The 27424-nt window shown below is 31.8% G+C and overlaps 2 protein-coding genes and 1 non-coding gene across 3 annotated transcripts; all 3 read right to left on the reverse strand.

The window, feature by feature from the left end:
• Positions 1-2431: 2431 nt before the first annotated feature.
• LOC119840301 (cyclin-dependent kinase 5 activator 1) lies at positions 2432-11978 on the reverse strand. The gene is made up of 2 exons (XM_038366853.1): positions 11122-11978; positions 2432-5007 (listed from the first exon to the last, which is right to left on the reverse strand). The coding sequence occupies exons 1-2, from the start codon at positions 11824-11826 to the stop codon at positions 4627-4629; spliced, it is 1086 nt and encodes a 361-aa protein (XP_038222781.1). The 5' UTR covers positions 11827-11978; the 3' UTR covers positions 2432-4626.
• Positions 11979-17776: 5798 nt separating this feature from the next.
• Positions 17777-21082, reverse strand: LOC119840103 (eukaryotic translation initiation factor 4E-binding protein 3-like). Its single transcript, XM_038366612.1, has 2 exons — positions 20843-21082; positions 17777-18999 (listed from the first exon to the last, which is right to left on the reverse strand). The coding sequence occupies exons 1-2, from the start codon at positions 20982-20984 to the stop codon at positions 18803-18805; spliced, it is 339 nt and encodes a 112-aa protein (XP_038222540.1). The 5' UTR covers positions 20985-21082; the 3' UTR covers positions 17777-18802.
• Positions 21083-24277: 3195 nt separating this feature from the next.
• Trnak-uuu lies at positions 24278-24350 on the reverse strand. Its single transcript has one exon. It is a non-coding gene; the product is annotated as a tRNA-Lys (tRNA).
• Positions 24351-27424: the final 3074 nt, after the last annotated feature.

A 27424-nucleotide genomic window follows, 5' to 3' on the forward strand; every position in this document is an offset into this window, starting at 1 on the left:
CTTATGTACTTAGATCCCCAAATCGCCTTATCTTTGTCTGTGTACTGGGTATATGCCAGAACAAAAATAGAAACAGGAGGCAACAACGTTTGACATACGGAGTAACTTCTACTCAATATGTTATTTCACCCACATTCATGCTTTGCTAAGTAAGATGTTACATTAAAACACCCTTTGGTTTTATTTAATTTTTTTTTTTTATTAACTCAATCATTTATTCATTCATAACATATAACATTTACCACCGGTTCGGAAGGCAGTTTCTACAGAGAAGAGCCGGCAAGTAATTCTGTAGTTGCTGTTTTAAAATAATATAAATTTTACATATAAAAAAGTGAAATATGGTACTTGAAGATGTAAAAGTGACTATCTGACTTTCTGAGAACAGTCAAGTAGCCGCGACAAGCGGCTAACTCTGCTAAATCTATCTAGCTTATCTAATGTAATGTATGAGTCGAGCACCCTTCGGACTTTGGTCACACTGGTGACGGTAACTAATCTCTACAAAAAATCCTCGTGAAATAGTAGCATATGAATATTACTGTTTCCCCGTTTCATTTTCCAACCTCCGTTCGTTCCTTTAGTCCCATCATCACAACTTTTTTATACAACACAACGACCATTATCAGAGGCATTCCTCTGCTAATGGTCTGACTGCGTTTGTTCATTGCTTACCATCACATAAACGAATGATAGTAGTAGCTATACTCTAACATAAAAGAATGTAAGTAAATAAATTTTCGCCAACATTAAATACAGTATTTTTTTTTTAAACCCAATACAAGTTCCAATTGTCAGAACTAGTTATAAACCACAGTTGTTAAAAAAAAACATTCGGCAGTCAGTATCACGAAAAAGACGCTTACAAGTAAAAAATAATCATTTCACCCACTTGAAAAATCTATGGTAGTAAAGCCAAAAGAACAGTCGAATTAATAAATTCGCCATTTTTAAGTCAATTAAGATAATCAGTATACAGAAGCGGCTATGCAAGGTATCATTCGCGTATTTCATATTTTCGTATCGTATGTAACAATCATTGATGAATGATCACATAGTCAGACTCAGACCGCAATGTAATTGTTTCCTGATGGTCTTTAGATGGTAAGGATGCCATGCAAGTGTTAATTGTTTTTTAAATAAAACACAGGATTGTATATACGAAACTTTTTTAATAATTGGGTATATTTACAATACGTTAGATAACAAACGTGAGTTACATAGTTATTAGAAGAGGTACCCGAATAATACCTGTCGTAAAGTAGGTAAACGCATATTCACACATTACCATCAATGTCTCATGAAGGGTCGATTGCATAGGCTTTTGCAAATCTTTTAAACGAAGAAAGTGTATGAAATAATATTCGTTACATTTTGGTATTTATACGTGTTGGTATTAATTATTTAATCTGATAATGTTAACACTTGCTTACATAAATACAGGATTAAATTTAAACTCGCAAATAATTCTAAAATGTGCTATTGAACAACATTACATTTTAGTACAAAGAGGTTAGTATTGTGGATTCGGAATCTTTACAGTTAAAACCATGACGACCCCATACAGTGACTTAAACAGACAACTACCTATTGCGTTCGTACCCGACTTAATAATTTTATTAATTGGAATGTACAGTTATCTTACCTTCTACTTACATCTGTTTGAATAAATTTATTTTACGGAAAACAATATTACACAAAAAAGGATGACGTGCATTTAAAACTTCGATAAAATTATAATGCTATCAGCTATCCAAAAATGAAACAACTCACTTAATTTAAACAAAATTGCAGTCGCACGAAATGCATTTTAGATAGGTAATTTTGTCTTACTATTACAAGAGTACAATTGTAAATTAATTTAATCTATTTTATGAAGCAGCTTTAGAGCTGCGAGTGTATACAACTATCTTAGTGAAGTCCACGAAAATAGAGAAATTATACATTTTTGAATTTCATAGTATTAAACTATCTAGAAGCCAGTTCAAACTGATTCTAACAAGACTGTCTTATATTTATTTTAACATGCAACATGACGCAGACGGTATCAATGAACTTTTCATTACACCTAACAAATTAATTAATATTATTCATTATAGTCTACAAGCACTATAGTCCCATAGCTAATTAGTAACAAAAGAATTGTTCGAAATGAAAATATAACAAACCATTATAAATAACACGAAACAAAGCTTACAAAAACATCACAGACATCTACTTACACGAACAATAATGAGTTATATTAGAATATAATCGAGATTCTAGAAAATAAAATAGATACCTATTTAATTAATTTAAATAATATGGCATTAAAAACGGCTAGATTATTGGCACTCGGTGCTTAAAAGAGTACGTAATGTATCAAGTTTAAGACAAAAAAATGCATATTAACAAGGAAGGATTGAAACATCATTACATCATATATAAATTTTCGAATACTAATAAGTGGGTTTAATAATTACGGTGCCAACACTTATTTATTACAATGCCTATTCAAGAAATGCATAACATGGGACAAATAAAAATAAGTCACTGTTACATTTTTCGTGATACATTCGTATTAAAGATGCATTGGACTTTGAATCATAATACCCTTGCTATATCAACGCCTATTTTATAAAGGCTAACATTTCATACACCAATAATTCTAACCGAGTATTTCATACCGAGTGCCACAAGATTTACTTGCCATTCATTAGACTAGACTATTCTTAGGACTTATTATATTGTAATCTGTACAAAACGTCGCAAAATTTGACCTATTTTATATATTTAGGCCTCCGTTTAGAGTGCAAATCTAGTCTCTTATGATTATAGAAATACAGTTGAATTATGTGGAAATGAAAAAAATTCTTTTATTTGGCATCACAATACATTATTAATTAAGAATTGATATCTAGTAGTAAACGTTGCAGTATATACTAGAATATAATTTTATTTATTGAACATGCTTCTTCAAGTACCTGTTTGTTTTATTTTTAAAGCCTTTGTTGTATTTAGTAGATCTACACGGCTTAATACTTACGACACCTATTAAAATGTTCATGGCTGTAAAATAATGTGTTGCGTGATTGTCACGAAGAAGCCTTTCCGAAGACTACTATAATGAAGATGTAATACCTATATATCATTGAAATTTTACCTACTTTTTAAAGGTCTTAGCTTGCGTTTCTCAGAGGTCACATATTATTTTCTTATGGGTATATGTTATTTTAGTTTAACCTTAAGTTAAGTTCACCAGCTTGAATAAGGGATTCACACTTTATCTCCTAAACTAGCAATCTTAAAGAAATTTCCCATTGACTATTTAAAATTTTGTAAACATGCCATGTTACAGTTGATAATAATAATATGGTTTTTAGGTACATTTTCACGATTTCCTAAAGAAAATTTCCAACCAACTTGTCCTTAAAAAGTATTGGATTTGCACTCTATTACAAAGAGGCTACCGCGTGCTTTGAGCCGGTCGTATTACGTACTTTTACCTGAAGGACTTAACCGGTGTTCGCCGGAGCCAATATTGCAACCCCCCGCCTGCCACTCTCTAATATCATCTAACTACATTGCAATACGATTTTCTACTACATTTACGAAACTCTTACACACTAGCTAACCGCTGATCTATTGGACTAAAGACTGCAACCACGTCAGCAGTTATACTATAGATTGTCAGACATTATCTACATTATAGTTATATTGAAATGTCCTGACTACTTGAAGATCGATACTAATGCACTTGTATTCGGATGTTTTAAGATCACTTCTCTCAAACACGTCGTCGACTCTCATCTCGGCAACAATCTCGCTTATATAAATTCGCTATAATTTTAGCTCTTGCATTAATTTTATCACATTTAACTTGACTTGAATTTAACCAACGCCAGACATTGAAATCTTTCCGCGGGTACTTATTGTGTTTAAAATACAATTCTGCATCGAAAGTCTTGTTCTGCCGTTGGTATGTACATCTTTCGGTGTAAAGGTCTTTATAATAAATTTAAATTAAACATTGTAATAATGATATCAGATGAAATATGAGTTTTAATCTAAAGTAAATTTCAATTTATGTACATAATACGTGTATGCGCAATTATAATTTTAGTTCATTGTTGATTGTGGAAGAACTTTGCACAATTGCAACTAAAAAACAATAACATCTATCTTTATTGTCATTAAAACAAAAAAGAGAGATGCGCTTTTGTTATTTGTTATATTAGTTCTTTCGCACCTTTCCCAAATCTTCATAAAACTACGAGTAGGTAGGCCTTTCGATTCAGACAAGGTGATTAAGTTCAAATTAATTAAAGATTAGCTGAGTATAATACGAAAAACGCCAATGATCATAAAAACATCAATCTGCATAGGAATAGTATAGGTATATGCAAAGTATATATGATTCCTATTAATTTTAATACAACTTTCTCATTTGTCATGAAAATAAATTTGAAAGGAAGGTGAAACAACCATCAAACGGAATAACTATTTGAACTAAATATTCGTAACGCGATTATAAGACCATTCATAACCAATAGACGACCGACCAAGACTTTCGGCAGTTAGAAGCCGACATCAAACGCGGCTGGGGCGGTCTGTCAACGCTAGCCTCAGCACGGCGACCTCTGTATGTCAGGCGGCACTGAGGGCGTGAGGGGGGGCCGGCGCGGGGTGCGGCGGCGCCGGTGGAGGGCTCTCGATCGCCCCACACGCCTTCAGCTCCGTGAACACCTCAGTAAAGAAACCAGGCTCGGAATTAATTCTTAACATGTTAAAGGACAGTCTATCGACGATTAAAAGGCAACGATCCCAGAATTTGTCTTTTGAGTCTTCGACTAAGAAAGGTTTGAGTGGGTACGAGATCTCGTTGCCCATGTAGGAGTACGAGAGGTAGAGGCATGTGAGGACGACCGCTTGGAGCTCCTGCGGTCGCGCTATCCTCTCCCCGTCCACCAGCTCTCTGACCAGCATGTATACGAAGACCACGTTGGCTGGATTGATGAACGCAACGTCCTGGAATGAAATACGGTAAATTTTATTACATATTTCTAAAAAAACTAAATAGGAGTAATTTCTTAAATTTAATGATCAACATAGTTCTGTAAAGACAATGGAGTCTCAAAGCAAACATAATATCATTAATAATAACATAATAAAGTAACTACAATATTAAGAATATTTTATACAACAAAATAACATTTACGAAAAGAGTAGTTTACAAAGAGAGTAACATAAACAAAAGAAAATCTTTTATAAATCGACCGGTTTTAGTCGTATCATATAAACTCAAGTGTAATATAATAGTTTTCGCAACCCTAAAGTTAAACATGCATTGCAAATAGGGGTCTGAATGGCCAAACTGTAACCTAAGATAATAAAAGGCTTATACAAGTATCATATTACAGAACAACTTTTGCAGTTTACTGTTTGTGTGGGCATAACCATGACGTATTATATATTTCGTGTCAGTACTTTATTACCCCCGGTCTGACTCAAAAACGATGGGGCGTTATAAGTTAGTGTGACTGTTTGTCTGTCACGCCGTAGTTGCGGAACAGAATAATCGATTCTGATTTTCTCTTCGTTTAAGAAATTGAATTATTCGAAAGAGCACTTAGTTGTGTTAAATGAAATCAATTCTCTTTTTTATGAAATCTATCTATATTTTTTATAATTTTTTTATGAAATAGTAAATTGGCAGAACAAAATGCTATCGGGTTTTTTTTTATTTCTTTTACTGACATACATATAATTTATAATTTTTACGAATTGCAAGCTCCATAATATATGACGGGATAAATAAGGATTACTTCGTATATATGCGGTGCTTACATTAATAATTTTTGCATGTGCCGTCATGAGACCTAAATAGCACGAAAAAATATTTTTATACGACGTATAAATTATGACCTGGTTTCACAATAGCTTTCTATGTCAACTAGTTTTTCAATTTACGCATGAAAAGCTTCATTATGACTGCGATGTGGTTTAGAACCCTTATTTGTATTTAAAAATAAAATTCAACGTTCATAATATAACTTCAGAGTGTTTATTGACTCATATAATAGTTATAAATTCTAGTTTACAATTTTAATTAAGGTCTCACTGTCTTGTTGCAAAGAAATTAATGTGCAAATTTCTTTAGAAATGTTTGAGTCAAGGACTTAAAAAGATGTGCTGAAAAGATATAACTTCAAAAAAATGTCTTTTATATCATTATAAACATCGTAACAACAAAGTATCGTAATACGCTTTGACATTTAAACAACTGATTAAGTAGAATCACAATTGCAATGTATAATAATATAGGAGCGCTACGGCCTACGAAATATTTGCTACATCGTCGTAGCCCGTAGGTATAAACATCACAGTTGTAAAAATATGATGTATTTGTAACAGAATATACATGAATAAATAATAAAGATAAATACTTTATTATATATTTATCTTAAGTAAGTAATATGTATTGTTTGTAAATATACGTAATACTATATTCGAATATAGATAACCATATTTTATATATAATTAAATATCTATCGTTTCAAGCATATTTCGAGGTCTAATAAAAAATTATAAACATTTCATTATGTTTCGCAATGGAAACTTATACTAAGTTATAGATTAATAGCTTAATCGCTAAGAAACTATTAATTTAACTTAAATTTTTTAAAATTCTAATTGATTATGAAGAATTTAAGACAAATTTCTGGCCTATTTGGACTCTGTGTGGGACAATAACATTGTTTACTACTTGTGGTATTTTTGTGTCGTTAGATTACTAGAGACCATATTCACTGTCTATTCTATTCATAAATTTATAATGTATTTTATGTAAGAGGTTTGGAAATAATGTTTTCCTCTTAAACAGTAAAATTGTCTTTTTTACCGTTACGAAAATAACATTTATGTGGAAATAAAAGGACGCTAAACAATTTCATAAGCAGAATATTTGAAACCGACACGATTCAAACAATGACTTGCTTTTCTTTTATTAAAACTTTTACAAAATAGCATTATTGTGGCTTATAAAGTATTTTTGTTTGAGTGTTGAGGAAGGAGGTTGAAATATATGTATATTTATTTGAATTTGTTTATTTTAAAGACGAGTTGTTTTACTATAATATCTATGAGAAAAAGTTAAAATTTTAGTAGAAATGTTAATAAAATCGAAACATTACCGCTCCATTATTTCATTTTATACTTATTATACTTACTATACAATAATACAACAATCTTTAAAATGCGTTATTGTACCTAACAGGATGTCCTAAATAATCAAAATTGCTTTAATTTATTTTATTTCCTTTGAAATAAGATTAAGCATCACTTCACAATTAGCATTTAAAATTGTACAACATAGCATTAAGGCAATTTAGATGGAAATAATCCGTGGCTACGTCAAATTCTCGTCATCTCTTTCATTCAAATGTTTTCGCATATTTCTTGCCCTTTCTAAACAAACCCTTATTCATAAAGCTAGACGCATAATATTGATTGCGTTGGTGTAAGCGGCCCATGCCTCCATAGTTCATACATATTGAATGAACTCACTTACCCTCGTCTTAAATATTACCCCATCAAGACGATTACGGGGTAAATACTATTCCTGATATTGAGCCATAAAATAGATAAGTGTCTGTGCGATCTGTAATCTGAGAGGATATTGGACAAACGTTGTTCATGTTTCAAGTAATAAATTCAACTTGTGTCATTACATTCAGACATTTTTCGGATAATGAGAATATAAAAAAGAGTCGTATGTACCGCGACAAAGGCATTAGATGTCTATAATTAGTATAAAAATACCGACAGGTACTATATATTGATCCAATATTTGTTATGTAACACTACTAGTATAGCTTTATATTATCTGTGGTAACACGGTATAGGTAACAAAGGTACAAAATCTTAACGATTTTGGTGTAAATAATAACGTAATTATCCGAAAAACACATTATAGGAATAACTGTTAAATGAGCAATTGAGCTACAAGAATTGGAACTATTTCAGTCACAATTTCATTGTAAAATACTTCACTAATATGTAATACTTGAGTTTTAACCAGTCAAATAACGACAATTAAGTTATAAAATTCCGAAAATTTCGTGAGGCAATTATTATTATTAAAATAAAACGTCTATATTATATAAACGTTTAGAACTTCAGTTGCGTGACATTTGTAGGTAACCGAGTTTCTTTTCAGGAGGTTATAATTAATTAATAAATAATGATCCGATAAAACAATGGGACTTTGTAAAAATTAGAACGCTCGGGTTGAGTATAATAGCCGTCCAAAAGCGCTATTATTCTCTTGTCGCTAATGTTGATTAATTTGTATTAAATTAAGAGTTTTAAATTGTAGTGAAGTTGTATAATTCATGGGTGAGATTACAGGATTAAAGGCTGAAGTCATTAATTAGAGAATACAAATGAAATGTTAGATTTTTTTATAAGAAAGATACGATGAATCACAGATAACAGTGGCGTGTTTATGATGGATATTAAAATTGTTGTTCTTAAATTGGTGGCATACTATTGTAATAACATTACGATTAGTAAAGTATATGCTTTTTTCATACTTAAATAGTGTTACAGCTAGATGAGAAAATGCGCAATTTATTGTTGTAAATAATAAATTACGGATTTTGATGCTCCTCTTTGATAGAAGAAGATGAGTTTTGCTTGTTTTAAAACTATCTTGAGAGAGATAGAGGAGGCCTCGGCCCGGCTCCGGTATGAATTAGTTATTTGTTGTTTACTGGATATTTGCAACAACAACTAATTTATAATCATAAAAATATATACTAGTTGGATAGGTTAAGTAGTTCAAAATAAACAAATTGTATAATCGATTAGAGAATTTGAATATAATTAGTATTCAAAATATAAAATAACTAAGTGATTGAGAGAAAATAGACAAGACACCTTGACCGTAGACGGTTTTCAAGGGACACGTGGATTTAGAAATGCCATCTGATTTATGTTTTACTATTATAAGGTTATTTACATTGGATTTATTCCCAATGCCAGCTAGTAATATTTTTATTGGCATATCCAAAGCGCCTGTCTTTTAAAGTACAGTTGAAGGGTATTTAGGAAAGCTAATAGGTAAGAAATATATAGAATTGCTAGACAGTCCACTAACATAGGTAACATATATATAAGAGTAAGTACGTAGTGTATATTATGTTCGTTTTAACTTCTTCATACGTCACGCTATTTGCGTATTTAATTAAGGTAAACCGTATTCTCTTTATTAAATAGATATATAAAAACTAAACTACGCCTTACTATCTCAGTTTAAACCTCGTTAGCAATGACTGCAACTATAAATAGGCAAGTACAAAGAGTTTTCTTCCTACAATTATTTTAAATGCGACCTCACTTTTTAAGAGTCGAGAAAGTGTTTATGTTTAACCTATTTGTGCAAGATATTTGACCTAAAATACAATAAACACTTTTATTTCCAAATAAAACTAACCGAAAACAATTGAAGTGTCTAAACATAAACAGATACAGATAAATTTAGACACTAGCTTTTCGTCCGCGGCTTCACTCGCGTGGACTACAAACGTGAATTTTCACTACGTTAGGAACGTGAGATATTTTTCAGGATTTTGAAAGATTTTACTTGACCCCCTCCCGCCTTAAGCACCTCACGTAATTTATGGACGCCCCCTTAGATGCTTATATCTCGTTTTTATATTTTATATTTCTATTCATAATATTTTAGGAAAAACCTGTTTAGAAATTGCTTTGCCTCTAAAATTTATTTATCCCAAAATCAGCTAATCTATAAGTTGACTCTGACTATATTGGTAAATGTAAAATTTTGTCACAATCGACCCAGTAATTTGTACGTGACAAAAAAAAATGACAATCGCTTTGGTGCCTATAAAACATTCAAATTTCAAAGAAAATAATCGGTTAAAAAATTCATGTACAGAAATGGTTTATTTCGGTTATTGGTTTTTAATATATGTATAAAATATTTGTAGAATGTATAGAATGTATAATGATTAAATCGTAATATCAAAATATTTTTTATTTAAAACAAATTACCATCAGGCTTTTTCCTTTCCGAAACCTACACCTGTTAATCTTACACAAAAATAGATATTTTGTCAAACAAATAAGTTATTATATAATTTAGATTTCATATTATTTCGCAATATCACCAGATCAAAATAAGAAAGAACCATCATTTATTCAGCCCTATATAACAAATAAAGAACTATAGAGGATATTGATCCGAGTCATGTAGGATACACCTACGAATAAAATTTCTAATGTTTGGTTTATGTCACACATATAATACGATTTTGTCCATATCTTCTTTGTTGTCTTGTAACATGTACAATACATATATATACTACGTAATATGAGTATAAGGTATAAAAGACATATTGATAATTACGTAATCAGAGAAATCTTTACTAAAAATATGAAACTAAAGCGTTTGTTTGTTTAAACACGCCAGTCTGGAAACTACTGGGCCGATTTCAAAAATTCTTTCACTGTTAGATCCCTAAATGCTATAGGCTATTAATGTAACATGAGTGTAGCCAGGGTTGACCGTTAGTTGGAATATAGAAATAGAATTGAATTTGTTCGAAGCCAGTGTTGTATTTTATTATTACATATTTATAACATGTCTTCCCTAAAAATTTTATATGTATTAATCTGAAATTGTTTTTATTGTTATCAAAATATCTTCGTTTGTATTATTTACTATCATTTTAATGATTTTGTAGATATATTGTGATACTTAAATTCCATCTAATAACAATACCTACTTCTTCAAACAAACCTGAAACATTTCTTCAAAGAGTCTCAATTTAACTGCCTTTATAATGTTACTGTTTATGACGAACCTTGTCGAATACGAAAGTATGCATAATTTAAGTTAGGGGAGTTAAACAATGGGTGAATAAAATCGATACGAAGATGGAGATGGTACGTAACAATAAACAGGAGGCATTCTCCGTAACTATGCGATATATCACGGATTCGAAGCATATAGAATAAAGGCTAAAATAATGACTCATTATGCAGTAAAAATGTAGCGTATAGTCACGTAATTTCGATTATTATTGTCGATACATGAAAATGCGTGCGCAGATTTACCTGCCATCCCTGTAGTAGCAGCGACCTGTCCACCGTCCGCAGCCACATGACCGCGTCGCCAGCTTGAAAGTCGCGCAAGCGGTGGCAGCGGGAGTGCAAGAACATGCCCAAACATTTCAGGAGTTCTGACGTGGACGCCTGGATCACTGTCTTCCTGGGCGCTACTATCGGGGCAGTCCCAACCGCCGTTGTCGGCAACTTCTCCGTGTAACACACATTATTGTTAAGCGCGTTAGTCCGCGCCACCTCCGTAGCAGGGGGCAGCGGCGCGACCGGGGCCCGAGCGTATATCGCTCCCCCCACGCTAACATTTTTGTTTCTATCGAGCGGTACATTATCCGTGAGCGGCGCTCTGAACGTCGTCACGCTTTTGCTCTTACATTCGAGCTTCTTCTTGTTGTTGTTGGCCGTCGAGAACCTCTTCCACGACAGCGCATTGATGAACAGCGAGTGCTTTTTGAGGTTCTTCTCGAGGGCCGTTTTCTCGGAGATGATTTTGGCGGCATCGTCGAGGGTGGCGCGTCGTTCTTCGCGGGTGAGGTCGCGGTTCTCCCTGTTCTTGGCGTTGTTGAGGCGTTCGTAGGAGTAGGCGAGTGCGGCGCGGTCCGGCGGCGGGGCGGCGGCGGGCGGTCGCCGCTCTCGCGGGCTGAAGCTCAGCACGGTGCCCATCAGGCCCGCGCACGTTTGTCCGCTAGGTGCCCGCATGCATCGCGTGTGTGGCGCGCGGTGTCGGCGGCCTGTTTGCGGGCTCAATACGCCCGCGCATGCGCCCCGCCCGCCGGGCCCTATCGACCGCGGCGCGCGCACACAGCTGACCACCGGCACCACCGACCGCGCCCGTAAACAACTCCCCACTAAATCACGGAATTACCGATCACCGATTCCAATTAACCGATCTTATTCCGATCTATAGGTGGAACAACTTCCTTACAAATTAACTTTTTACATAACCAACTCTATTGGAGATCTGCAAACGTTATATAATAATGCGGTGTAGCTGGCGACGTTTCCCTATAATTGAATCTCTCCAGTTATTTCCCGGTAGTTTTTTCTGCGTCAAAAATCAACCCAGATCTGCAGCGGCTGACCTGAATACAATTTTCATTAAAAATGCTGCTATCATTGCGAATGCTCGCGCCAACGATGCTCAAGTTCATGCGGATAGTTAACACGAAGTGTTTTCATCTGAAATAGAGTTGCGCTTTTCATGTATGAAACTATTCATTGTATGTAACATAGCCATATAGCAATAGAATGCAGTAGAGTAAGTCAAAATAAGTACTTGTAACGTTTTAGAGATCATGTATGTACCTATATTCTGAAAGCGAGTTTCTTAATCTCTAAATAATTAATTGGATTTCAATAAAATGCACAGTTGTGTATTTCTTTTTCGAATTATTATTATATTGTTTTTTTCGATTTTGTGAACATATTAGTTAGGATTTATTATTTAACTTAGAAACTCCACAAATCTTTTTATTGTTAATTTATCGTTATTTTATTTATAACTCATAAATACCACAATTTAGAGCAAGAGCAGTTTTTTAATAACCTCAGTCGGGTCAATTAAACTATACCACAGATAATACAATTCTAGAACAGCTTCGTAATACAATTCTAGCAACAGGGCGATTTTAGTTTGGTTAGTTGATTCAGTTAGTTTGAAATCCACCTGAGCGTTATCTTAATCAACCCATCTGCTTTAGAAAGGGTGCTTTAATCCTAGTATAACTGGAAATTTATTCCTTATTCAATGTATACTCATTAATGACAAACAATATGTTCACACCGTAACACTTACAACAGAGAATGAGTCGCAGGAAATACCGAAGACATTGTATTGTCAACTTATCTTCAGCCTCTCTTATAGTAACATCAAGTAGTAAAAATACATTAAAACACATATTAAAAAAATAATCGAAAAGGTGGGTGGTAGTTCAACATCCGGCTCAGTTGTGACATTAAGAAAAAAACCAAATTATTTTCATGCAAGACATGACATCTACATAGATATAGGTATAAAATAATTTTCAGATAAGATATTTCAAAATGTCAATCTACATAAATACAAAGGTATCGAAGACGTACTAAACTCTATAATCACTGAGACGTCGCTAAGTTCCAGCATAAATTATTTCGAGCCAGTGAGGCGCCATTTCCAACATACCCTTGTTTCACGAAGTGGGATGACGCGGCGGCGTGCAACCCTCTGCGTTTGCATGCCTCTCGATAATTGTACGTACTAAAGCTACACATGTCTTTTGTTAGTCGACATGATGTTTCTCGAAATTGTCATTATTTATTCCTCAATACATTTTATGATCCAGAACTTGTGTACGTTGTTATAAAAATATCACTAATGTTACGATAATTTTTTTAGCTTTGCAAATTCATCCTTTTGCCTCTAAGTATAAAAGTAATTATCTAATGACAAGGTGAAATATGTAAGCTATATTTTAATTTGTGTACATTTAATAAGGTTAACATACTGTTATTACAAAACATCATACCTTAAAACTTCAGTGAAAGTATGTTGCAATTTTATCAAGCCAAAAATTTATTTGCATTTATAACATTTTGAAGAAAGCTGACGTCACGTGACTGGCCAACCTTGCTAATGAGTTTATTGGAAGCCCTATCAGTCCCCCAGCCGTACATAAGCCAGTGTTTATATTTATTTATATCACTCACTTTTTAGTTGTCATAGGCGATTAATATTCTTGTAGGTATATTAGTCAGCTGTATAATCTTAGAAGTGTAATATGTATGGTCATGAAATTGTAGGATAGGGTGACTTTGAAAATCAGTGCTGCGTTGTCTCAAGCACTCTGAGTAACAACATGGTTTTGTAAATCTTTATAGGTATCACAAATCACACTGCTATATTACATTAGAGACTTATTTAGAGTTACAAAAAATCTAAATCTCGACAGAATATCTACCTATATCTCATAGACATAATATCTCTACAAAAAAAATATATATTCAAAGCTTGTCACAAAATGAATACGTTAGATACGTATCGCAGTTGATTGTTAAGAAACATAGACAATTACTAACTACTGTTTTTATTTGGGAGTTTAATTTCAATGCTACTTTTATGGATACCACCACCATCACTATACCACAATGTTCGATATATTTTATGACCTTGACTGTACATAACCAACGGTAGAGGAATTTTTAGTCGGTCTATTACCTCGTTCCTTAGATAAGTATAAGGAACGAACTTTATATTATTATAAGTACTACATATTAAACAAGAAACATACAGTCAAAACTGTTTACAACTACAACGTTTAGAACAATAAATACATCGGTTAAAATTACCAAAATCTGGGGTCCCGGATGAATTATATCAGACTGCCTTATAAAAAATACTGCTTTTTACGACATCGCCTATGACGACATATCGCAAATGTAAACAAAAGTGTACCGACTTTAGGGTCTATTGTTCCTAAATTTATTTTTAATTAACAATTTCAAATGCAGGGATGCTATGATGACACATTAATTCAACGTGAACTACAAAGTGTTCCAAACAAAATAAAAAAACAGATTTTATTAATTTAGAAAACTCGTATGTTCGTGAAAATATAGTTTTATTCAACAATTTCTAGGTTGTTTTATATAAAAAGGGATTATAAATGAATAAGTAAATTAATCATAGTAGGTATTAATTACTTAATAACAACATCATCGGCTTTTACGACAATCGGTTTTTACGACCAAATAAGAGTACCCCTTCGTATTCGTTATAACAAATTTTGACTGTGTCAGATTCTTGATTAACAGATAAATACTGGAATCGTAGTTATTGTGTGTTTGACAGTATAGGGCCATTTAAGCCTACCGCAATATAGCACTGCATCAAGATTACACACTTTAACCACAAATATGTGAACTTCTTCAAGTAGTGAAGGGTTCATCTGGTAGCTAGAAAGATTATTTTCAATCCGAACTACAGCCTTAGGGTTCCCTGTTAAAAAATAATAGTAGTTTCTATATAGTATTATAGTACAGTGTGATCTTATATGTGGTATTACGTTATCTGTGTATCTCTTGTAGTATTAATAGTCACAATTTATTTACCGCCAAGCAATTAGTAACTCGCAACTAACACATATTTAATAATTAAATATATGAAAAGAATTAATTGAATTTTGCTGTTTTGATGTAAGAAGAAAAAGTTTTAATAAACTATGTGCATTGAAAAAGCTTGACCTGGTGGCTGGAATAGACAGTTTACTAAAAGTTTTGTTAAAGTATGTGCATTGAATCAGTTTGCCGGTAATCGTGATATAGTATTCTGTTTATAAAATACTTGAAATTAAAAATCTTCTATTTAATTTAGAACGAGTGAAACTTTTGAATGCAATATCATAACTTTGAACAATTGTGAAAACTCTGAAATATTTCTACACCCAACCTACCAATATCATAAACGATAACAAAATTACTTGTTTTTCACGCGAAAAACAAGTGATTTTGTTAATATTTGACAGTGATCTAGCTTATGTACCAGAGTAGCAGATAATATATGGATTACAATAAAAATACTTGCTTTTGAGCGCGGGTTCTTCCGCGGTTGAAATCACGACCCAAAATTAGATTATAAATAGTATGTAATATTTCTATTATGTTACTTAGAGATTAGCATAAATGAAAAATAGAGTGATTATGAAGGAAAAAGTTCAGAACTACTACTACTAAATAAAATAGATAGCAGTACGTTTAAAATAGTCTTTTCTAATAACCCTTAGTACAAAATTTATTTCTTGAAGACATTGAAAGGTCAACAGTCGTTTTACATTCTGTCCCATGTAAAAATGTATTTCTAGACTCTAGAGTACTCACGACTATTTCTGTCTTACAAATTGTCACCTAACACAATGAAAAAAATTAACGATTCGGTGATATTTCAATCGTAATATACTAATATAGTCCACGCAGTACGAGTACGTATCTGCGATTAGACCCAGACAGTGTTGAAGGGTGAGGGTTACAGAGGGTGAAAAATGCAACGATATCTATTTATGAATTTTAAACCTTATTCTAACGACATAAAGATTAGGTAAGAATGTGTCTCCAGAATAACATGATGTATTGTGAAATTCCTCCGCATTAGATGTCGTTGATCCGTGCCAAAAACTATCGCATCAGAGCAAAACAATTAAACGAAGTAGGTGCTTATCTATTCTAATTCCTTATGAAATTGTGTAATGAACTAATACAATCATTTTTTTGAATACATTGCTCTCATTATAATGCTTTTTATAATATTTATTAATTATATAAGTGTTCACTAAAACATAACAATGTAATGTCTATCGTCGTGTTATAGAAACACACAAAGCATATCAACTTGCTCTTGCCTTTTTAGCAGGCGTTGGAGTTTTCACATATTGCTTGCATAGCAAATTCGGCTGCCATTTCTTTTGACATTATTTTTCATTTGTTTGTTGCCACGGTTGTCCAATTGGGGCCACAAAGGGCCTTTAACATATATTTTAGTTTCTAATAATCATTCGAATGGTATCTCAAAAATCTCGGATTTATGAAATTTTACTTTTCATTTCATATATTTTTTAAATACAAACGGATATGAATATAACATCGAACTTTATTTTCATGTAAAATGCTTGATGTACACTTTGACAACATGCTTAAATAACATTTCATTAAATAGTTTATCACCGAGATAATTTTTAAAGATTTTTATACGAATTTTATGACATAGGTATCACCTATGAAAAAAAATCCCTATTCATTTATTATGTTGGTCATGTCATCAGTCTAGACCTTTGATTTCTTCTTTAGTGGAATGTCTTTACGGGTACCTTGGGTCGAGCGCATTCAAATTATTAATATCATTCAACATCAGCCAATATATTTTCACGTGACGTGGTGACGCGATTTCCTATGGTTCGGGACATGATCCATCATGGTGGCCAAGTGCGGGTTTGCAGATGCCGATTTCCTCACGATGATACCCTGTTTCGAGCAGTCGTGATGAGAATAATGTGCAGGTAATTTGAAAAAACAATTTATTTGTTGCACACTCGTCCGATTTAAACCCTCGACTTTTCGCTTTCTAACCACTGAGCCATCACTACTCAATGGTGTGGTATGTATCTATTAATTATAGGTACTATATAAATTAAACATTCATCAGTAAGGAGCTTTACAATCATGCGCTATTATTTCCTACATATTACCAAGTATAGTTAATAATAGGCATAATCCTCGAAGTTTACTATTTTGGCGGAGCTTTCTCTGTATCCAAGAGAAATGAGCGCAGCATTTTTAAGACATCTGCTTACATAAACTACAAATATCATCTCGATCGGCCCAGTTATTTTCGACATTGAATCAGCAACGTCTCATTATTTACTCTTGCTTTCTTTCATTTTTGGTGTCAACTTTCTTTCTTAATATCATCAAGCATGACAAATGCATAGATAATATAGAATATTTTTATGGAAACAAAATCTTTTACTAGTGGTAAAGTATTATACCATTTTTTGAATATTATATTCTGTGTGTGTGTGTGTGTGTGTATGATACGTTTTCACTTACAAAAATTTATTGTAAATATACGTGTGTATTAAACATAAATAATTTAAAAAGCATGTTCAATAAAACATAACAGATGTTTTTTATATTTTTTATTGGCAGTCAAATTAATACCATGTATTACAATAATATCTTTAAAAAAATCTTACAAGACCAAAGCGACTATCTCAATTCAGACTTGGAACTTTAATATCAAAACTTCTGTCATCAAAGCTACATAACAAAACATAAACGTAAAAATATAACAATTATGACGCTTTCTGTATTGATAAGCAAAAGATAAAATACAACATTGGTAATTAATAATTATTGCTTCAAATTTTTTAACATTGATATCTTACATTTTGAAATAAAATACCACAAGAACACATATCATTTCACACAAATGGCACATCAGTTCAAAACACCTAGCACCTTTAAAATGCGTTAAACGCCCTTAATACTAATTAAACCCTTTGCCGTGCTTTTAAAAACAATAACAATGTTGCAATTTCGGCCATTCCATTAATAATTTAGTGATTTTTTTACATATTTTATATATTTTGCATATTTTTTTATTATTTATGATATTTTATTTTTATTTTTTTATTGATTTTTGGGCAAAGGGTCGCGTTTCCAACGCTTATAATACGTTTCAGTCACGCCTATCTTTTCCTAACCTAGTTAATGCTAAAGTCAAAATTCATAATCAGTCGACAAAACACTTAAATACTTAAGTCGATATTTTTTTGAGAAACTATTACTTAGCATTTACCAACAATAAACGTGACGCATGTCAACAATAACAGGAATTTATTTTCACATACCACAAACATCTTATATTCGTCCACTTTTACACATTCAAGTTAATCTTTTGTCTGTGACTAGAGAGGTTTTGCGATTATTTTGACTTAGCAATAAGCTTTAAATCTATAAATACAACATCAGCTCGGTGTCTATTATGACCATGACATGATTAATCCTAGTTTAAATACAATTTTGTTTTAATTTAAACCAACACAGTCCGAAAAGATTAATCCAAAAAAAAATTTCCATTTGGCATATGACAGTTCTTTTTTTAAACCGAGTTGACGTTGGCTTATAACCTATACAGCCTTATCCTATCTTAGAGATCCATAGAGAATGTTTCTTGTGACTCATCGAAGGAGATGGAATTCGAGCGTGCCTTCTGCGTCTGCAGAATGGGACCCGAGTTGGGATTCTTTAACATCGCAGCTGGTAAAGCGCATTTGGGCGGTGTCCTGGAAATAGGTGACTGGCTTAAGGACATCATAAATGACCTTTCGTATACAATCCTTGTACCTGTAAAGATAAATAAATTATGTTAAGATTTCGGTTAGATTTTGTGTATCTATTATTATATCGAGCTATTTGTTATTTATTGTTATTATCTTATAAATAGTTCAATAATGGATTCGTTTTGTTATCACTTGAAGACAGGTTCAATTATTTATTAAACTAGCTCTCTGCTCGCGGCTTCGGCTGCGTAGTCAAATGGTATTTCCATGGGGATGAAATGTTTCACACAAAAGTGGCCTATGTCATTCTCTAGCCCCCTAACCGATGTGTATACAAATAAACAAACAAACAAGCACAAGCAGTTAAAATATTCAGGTATATTATTTGTTGATACAAATAATTCAAAATAACAGTCATAGTTCACGATTACAAAAGGAGGATAATAATACCTCTTATAAACAATCCTAATTTACGACTATTACTTTCCTGTTTTTATTAGCTACAACTTGTTACATAAAACGATTTTGTATATGATTATAGATTTTGGATGCTAAACCGTAAACAAGAAATGACGCAAGTATATGTAATAAAAATAAGATGACGTTCGTCTCTCATCCCTTTTAAGATGGTATTTAAGATATAAAAGTTAAATTGAAATAAAATATTCATATATAATATAGAAAGTTTAGTTTCAAACTAAATGAAGATACGTAAATGGACAAAAAAAGTATTGATGAAGACATTAAGGTTCTTATCCATTTAAAAGTAAAATTTTAAATGAAGAATGTAGAACGACTGGTCTAAATTTTCTTCATTAAATGCTATTGTGAATTGACCTAAAATTGCCAGATGTATAAACTAATGAGTAATAATTTTGGAATGTTTTGCGAATGTCTGAGGAAATGGTTTATTCGTTTAACCAAATATCAGGCAGATGAACTACGTATATAATTATAATAACTGAATATGATGACTGATAAGTGATATCATAAGATAATCAAATAATCTTATATTGAAACTTAGATATCGTCCATCATTGCCGTGTTTGTTTTCACGTGAATTTTAAAGTGACCTTGTTTTATTATCTCTAAAGTGTAAACTGGTGATAATGTAATATATGTACATATGTATGTAAATAATACCGTGCCACGTGTATATGCGAAAATAATACTTTAATACATTTTCGCCGATATTATCTCCTAGATATGTAAGTTCATAAAAAAACATTTTTGAATAGATAGACAATTTTTTTACTATGATACTCGGCCGATCCAATATCGACATTTTTGTTGCGAACAAATTTCGAATTATATATTTTTATATCTTACACTGAATTGTTAATTACTAAAAATTAATATTGTTTTGAAATTTGAATACATTTAAATTAAAAAAAACACGTGCACGTTATTATGTGAACCACGCGGTTTATATTTATTTTGCGTATGTACATGCTCAAGGTCACATAGCTCGTGTACCATGCGGTCTTTCGCTTTAGCAATCGAACGATCTTTTCTAATTTTGCTCAGAAATCAGTATTTTTATAACATAAACTCGATCAGATTTTCTCAGTCGTATACATCTGTTCTAACGTCCTATATAGATATATAGCTATACTTCTGTTGTTGTTCCAAATTCAAAAGCACTTACGTTTTGTTTATCTGTCGCCAAGCACGGGTGTTGCATTACGTAATATACAGATAAAATAAATTGATGACACGTGTTTGTTATGTATAATTTATGTACCTATATTATTTTATTTATAAGTTCATGACTAGATTATTGTCCTCATTAATTTATTTGCACTTTTACACCCGTAGTAAATAACTAGCAGTTTAGGTAATATTATTTAAAAAGTTGTTTAGTAAAGCTAAGTTTTAAAATGTGAGAGACGATTAATTTAATTTACCTCCTGGTGTTGTCGAATAAATTGTGCCTCCAGGTGTACTGGAATAGACATCGGGCATCTGCGCTGGATCGGAAATCTGGACGCGCCGTGTCGGGATGGCTTGGCTGTGGGTAGCTTGCCGCGCTATCGGTGATGCAGACATTTTATATTATTTTTTTTTATTTTAAATTTCCAACCACAAACACAAACACAACTTGTTGATCTGACGAAAGACTGAGCCGAGTAAAGCCGGCGACTAAAATAAATACGGACGCGCGCTCCGCACGCACACGACAACGCGCTAATGTAAACATGCTACACATACATAATCTGTGTACATCGAACCATTCATAGAATAACAAGTTTTTGTACTTTTATTTTTCTTATTTTTTATGGCGTATTTTGGCAAAAAAAGCACGAATTTACATTAAAGTATGTACATTCAAAATATTCAACAATGCTAAAATAAAAAGATCAAAGTTCATTACACACTTCACATTAAAAGTCACCGACTAAATGTTATAAGTAATAAAAGTTATGTTCTAAAATGGTAAAGTGATACATTCCGTAAATGAGATTATGAATGTAGGCTGTAACTTATGATATTAATATTTGCGGAATGCTGAGACATTAACCTATTAAAACAAACTTGAAAATCTACATTACAGGTAACGTAGGTATCACACAATGTAATACAATATTTGAAAACAAAACAATAGAACACCAAAAGCTGTTAATCAATATGAACTTAATAAATATTTAATTGAACAATATATTAAATACTTAATTAAATTTTCACTTTATTCAATTATCATTTTTAACTTAAACAATAGAGAAAATGCGTAATTAAAAACGATAAAATTATAATTTAATAGATTTTAATGTCATAAAATTATAATTTGGTAGATCCAACTATTGACAACTTGATTTCTCATTGCCAAGTAAAATAAAAGATCAACGCCGCAGCCTCAAGTCTAGACGAATAGAATTGTGTAGAATTAAAATGAGTTCAATTTCCATTTTTATAACGTTCTTAATACTCCTGTATGCATAATATATATTTTAATGTTTTTTACTTAAAGCCATTCTAATACCATCCCTAATCTAGTAACTCCTTTCGTTAACTAATCACACATATCTATTAAAATCAAATGAATATATTTCATAAGATAATATGTTTTTCACAAGATATGTTAAAGATAAATTGCATTGTAAAAAACAGTAAAATTGATTCATCCTCTTCGGTTACCTGCCTTTTGTCGTGTTTACATCAACGATTAATCTATGACAGCGATCGGTTATCTTACGCACACATGCAAACAAAAGCTAATGCGTAGTATTTTTTATTTTACAAAGTTGTTATGGCGACAAAATTTACATCCTATCTAATTATAAAAACGATAAATATTTAATAATAACATGTTTACTCAAATAATGTCTGGTGTCCTCAGAATTATCTAAGAAAATAAAATTACATTTAAACGTTACCTATTATGACATCTCAGTACGAGAGGAACTAAGTATTATTATTTTAAAATGAAAGACCAAAAACTTATATCAAAACCATGTTAGCATTAAAGTGTCTAAAGAAAACACATTCCTATTATTTATTAAAGATAAACGTTTATTTAGTAATCTTTTATTAAAATAATTGACAGTGATAGCGTAACAGTCTATAAAAGCCAACAGATACAGGTATTTGTCACTTCTCGTAATAAATTATAATACAATATTATGAAAATAACATGACATCTCTACCAATAATAAATAACAAACAGTTTCCATAGTAATGTCCAATTATTCGTTTAATATCGCAGGGTATTATAATGTCACACTTAAAAAAAATTGCCATACTGAAGAAAGAGGTCTATTACGAAATATTTAACGTAATTTTGCATATTTAACATAACACCTAATTTTTAAAGCAAACAATTTCAATTTGAAAAGTTCCAATATAAAATAACGCTTCGTTCACTCAAAATAAAAAGTTAAATGAACTTATAATACAATTTCACGCGGGAACCTTGCCTCTACTCTCTACCAAATAATAAATACTAGATACCAACAATACTTCAAATCCTTTGATGTAATAAATATTACATACCTACCTACAAATAATAGGTAATTGTTAGTTATTTGTTATATTTGTTTTTATTACCTGTATACTTTTAAAAGTAACGATTTAGTAATCTGTCAATAAACATACATAAATCAGTTGCCTAGCCTTGAGTCTATATAAAAAACTCATATCATACTACAGATAAATAAAACTAGTGTTATTGAAATTATCAATAAAAAATAGACAGAATTTTTAACATAGGCTTGGTGGTTATTATCATACAAAATTAAACAATCTATACATATAAACATAGTCACTATAATGGGCTTAAAGGTCTAGTAACCAAGCCATTAAATCTTTAAAAAAAATGTCACTATAATTATATAATATTATATATTATATATATTTATTATATACGATGTATAAAATTTTATTATATGCAATGAAACAATTTATATTCTTTAGTTTGGTTCATAAAAAATACAAACAATGAGAATACAGAAGGTTGAAACAAAGTCGTTAGTGCCACGAAAGTATATAACCTATACCTACACCTATGACCTATCTATAACTAAACCACAGATAATATAATACTAAATACAACATATTATATTTCTAAATCTAGCTGAAGCTTAAATTAAAGATATCCTTTATAATTGACAGTTTTAAATGTCATAATTTAATTTAAAACTATTCCGAACCACATGTGCAATTTTATAACCTGAAAATCTAAATCGCGAAATTACGCCGCAGAGTCACGTGTTATCAAATTGTGTAAATTTAGCTCTATCATATTATAACCTTGATCTTTAAGGCACATAGCAACGATGTGTGTCCCATATCGGTTAGTGTGTCAATGTGCTGTATTATAGGTTAAAAATATTTCTGTGAACTGTGAATTTTGTCGAATAAAAATGGCAAGGAATTGCATTTTTTTTTTTGAATTCGAAATTTGATTTTCCAATTTTAACCGCAATACATTTGAATGTGAAAAAATGAAGTCATGACAACGGTAACCTTCATGATGTCTTCATGTCGCTGTCCCTGGTAATAAAAAGTTTAATTATTATGTACCTACATAAATAAAATACGTAGTAAGTATGTAATAATAAAAAGAAGTCCAAAGTCACTCTTACACTCATTTTTATATCACAAAAAGAAGTCACACAAGACTAAAATTCTAGCATAAATGGTATTTATAGATATATATTTATAGATTATAATTTGATTAATTTACGTCTACGTGTAAGTGAACACTTTTAATATAATTCTAATATAGTATTTTGTGTTCACTTACAATTTATCTGTTATTCATATTATAGTTTAAAAAGCTTCTAGTAAGCTGATCAATAACTGCATTCACATCAAATAAAAGTAAAATAAACAAAAAAAAAAGCCGCCCGAACAGGGACTTGAACCCTGGACCCTTGGATTAAAAGTCCAATGCTCTACCGACTGAGCTATCCGGGCCATGGACTAACATTTGAATTTATGAAACATATTTCATCAAACAAAATACCGTCACAACTACCTGGAATTTGTAACAAACAAAAAATGATTCTAGATTGTTAGGTTGTATAAATTAAATCAACCTTATCTGTACATGTTTAAAATTCAGATTAGAATGTATTTTGATATCTGCCATTTTTAAAGAATTGTTGGATTCTAATCTTTATCTACAAGATGGGCGAAATGTGTATATTTGTTAATCATAAATTCCTCCGGCTCCCCCGATCACCCAACGAGACACAACAGCATGCTACCAATTCACGCCGATCCTCTGTGGGGGCGTGATACTTCTCCTGTGCGAGCTGGCCCAATTCGTGCCGAAACGTACTCGACCACATGCACTCATGGATCACGTACGTATACAACAATAGAAGAATTTTTGCACATATTAGCACGTTCAAGCAAATTAAATTTATCAAGTATAGATATAAATTGTACTTAGATACTCTAAGGTAAAAATATTTCTTACCTCCACTACCTGGTCTTCAAATAACATCGATACCCACGCTGAGAATTCATTTAGAATAATTTACGACTCACAATAACTACGTCTGTGGTTGCGCTTACCTCTTATTATTTACAAAACATATTACGTTAGGAACTTCCGAGTATTTACTGATTGTATTAACAAACTAAAGGACTGTTATTTCAACTTTGCTCCGGTTTTTATAAAACGAAATTAAGAACTTGTTAAAGCAATTTTTATGATAAATGGTTTGTTTATTACTAAAGCTTACTTGCCACGCTCATAAATTCTGACAGTTTATTGAGAAATGTCTGAAAATATACATATTTATATGTATTTAACGTTAATCTATCACTTAAAAAAATTGAAAGTTGTTGCAATAGTCAAAAATGTATTATTCATTATAATATAAATAAACAACAGTATAAGCAAAAAATGTATTGATATGGATTTCAAAAAAATCATTTCTATATTGTTATATGTTATAGGCTTTATTACATCAGACGGGTAGATAATAATTTGCTACTTTTTTAAACGTTCAGGTTCAGTTCAGAAATTCGCATGTTTACGTTAAACGCTGCATTTTTCATTAATATATATATATGTATAATATAATAAAAATACATTTTTAAAGTTTTGTAAACATGTTTTGATTGCATAATTATCTTATCTTAAGATTCCGCCGTACATCTAGCTCAGCTCTACGAAACCTCTATTTATTGTACGAGTTATCAATCATTGCTATTTATTTTTGTAATCTTTTTTTTATCAAGTGGATTTATGTGCCACCCATACTAACTAGAACTAGAACATAGATTGGAGACATTAAAGTCTATTCATTTCATGACTAGCTGTGCCGCGCGGTTTCACCCACAAAGCAAATATGGTATAAATCTATCGATCCACTGCCAAATATCATCATCCTTTGTGTAGTTTTAACATGAAAGAGTAACAAAAACACATCAATGAATACATTCTTACGGACTTTCATACTTTTAAATTATATTAATAGGAATTATGATAATTTTTGGCTTTCGGACAATTTAACAATCACGATTGTTTTTCAAAAAACTAATAATAATAAACGCGAAAATTTATTAAAACGTAGGTTTCCCAATGAAACTGTAGCCATAATATTAAGTTGAAGAGTTTTGCTTAAACCCGTTAATCTCAGAAGTACTGGATCGATTTCAACCAATTCTTTCACATTTGCATACTTATGTGATGCCTGGTTCACAGATAATATAATATATACTGGTACCCGTGTGTTCTAGACCATATTTAAGTGCGATACCGGGGCTGGTAAGGCAAGTAGTCATATAAAAATTGAGTCTTCAATAGAGTTGTCGACCGATAGAGATATATATTCTATTAGCTTTTTTATCGTCATATTGTTTAGTTTTTCTGAATCGCCTTCAAGGTGCGTAAGCAGATAAAATATTAAACGTATTTTCACCAATGTATCACGACTAAATACAAGTTAAGTAGCTTATCATTGTGTTGTTTTGAAATGCTTTGATAATTAAATATAATTTTTAGTGCATTTGTTAAAGATATGTAAGACATATTCAACGAATAAACAACATATACCTTTATCCCTCTACTATCTCTCAATCTAGGCGATTATTACTACACTTTACGGAGAAACTATGATACTATCAGGTTTTATTGATGTCTAGATGCCTTAACAAAAACAAAAATAAGCGTTTCATCCACATTATTGAAAACACCCTTTCTGATACAATCGAATAAATTGCCTCTCTTGCTTGCTTCAATTTAGTTTTTTAATTCTATCCTAAAAAGGATGTTAAGATAAACTCATGACATTGTTGTATTGACACGGATCCTAAAGCAGTTTTTTTATGTATGTTAGGGAAGCGCTTGTCTACCATCTCCTCATCCTGCTGGTAAGCATAGATGTAGCCTAGGATGGTGACTTTTCATATGTAAAATGTTATTATATGAAGTCGCATGAAAGGCCGTCGAAATCAATATTATAATTTATGGATTGATATGAAATTGGAGCGTGCTAATCGCCCAATATGCATGCAAGAGCCGGTGTCGTTTGTAATATATAACATTGTATATGATATCAACGATTATTATTTATCAATGGGTTCGTATCGTTCCGTTGTATTACATATTTGGTACGTGTCATAAGGCGATATTATTTACCGATGTTCCCAAAAACGAAGGAGGTATTCAATTCAAATGAGGGCTCTTGCGAATTAAACTTTAAAGGGAGGGGTCACACAGTGTAGTAAACGAAGGAAGAGGATCAAAACAAGCTAATTGTAGCGAACAGCCCCTGATGAATCCGGAACTATTTTATAACATTTCACATTTTACGTAACTATTTTTTTTTTCAATTTCAAAATTTCTTCTTCAGTAGCTTGTAAGTTATATACATTTTTTATTCTTCTTTTATATTAAATTGTATATGACCCTTTAAATTTTTTAGTCAAAAGAAATAGGGTCATATAAAATCTAATGTATCCATGAACAGACTAGTCCATCCTGACTCCTATTTTGTTTGTAATTTGTCACAAAAAATGTCTAAAAACGGAGA

Source organism: Zerene cesonia, chromosome 5 (assembly GCF_012273895.1).
Source record: "Zerene cesonia ecotype Mississippi chromosome 5, Zerene_cesonia_1.1, whole genome shotgun sequence".
NCBI classification, from domain to species: Eukaryota; Metazoa; Arthropoda; class Insecta; order Lepidoptera; family Pieridae; genus Zerene; species Zerene cesonia.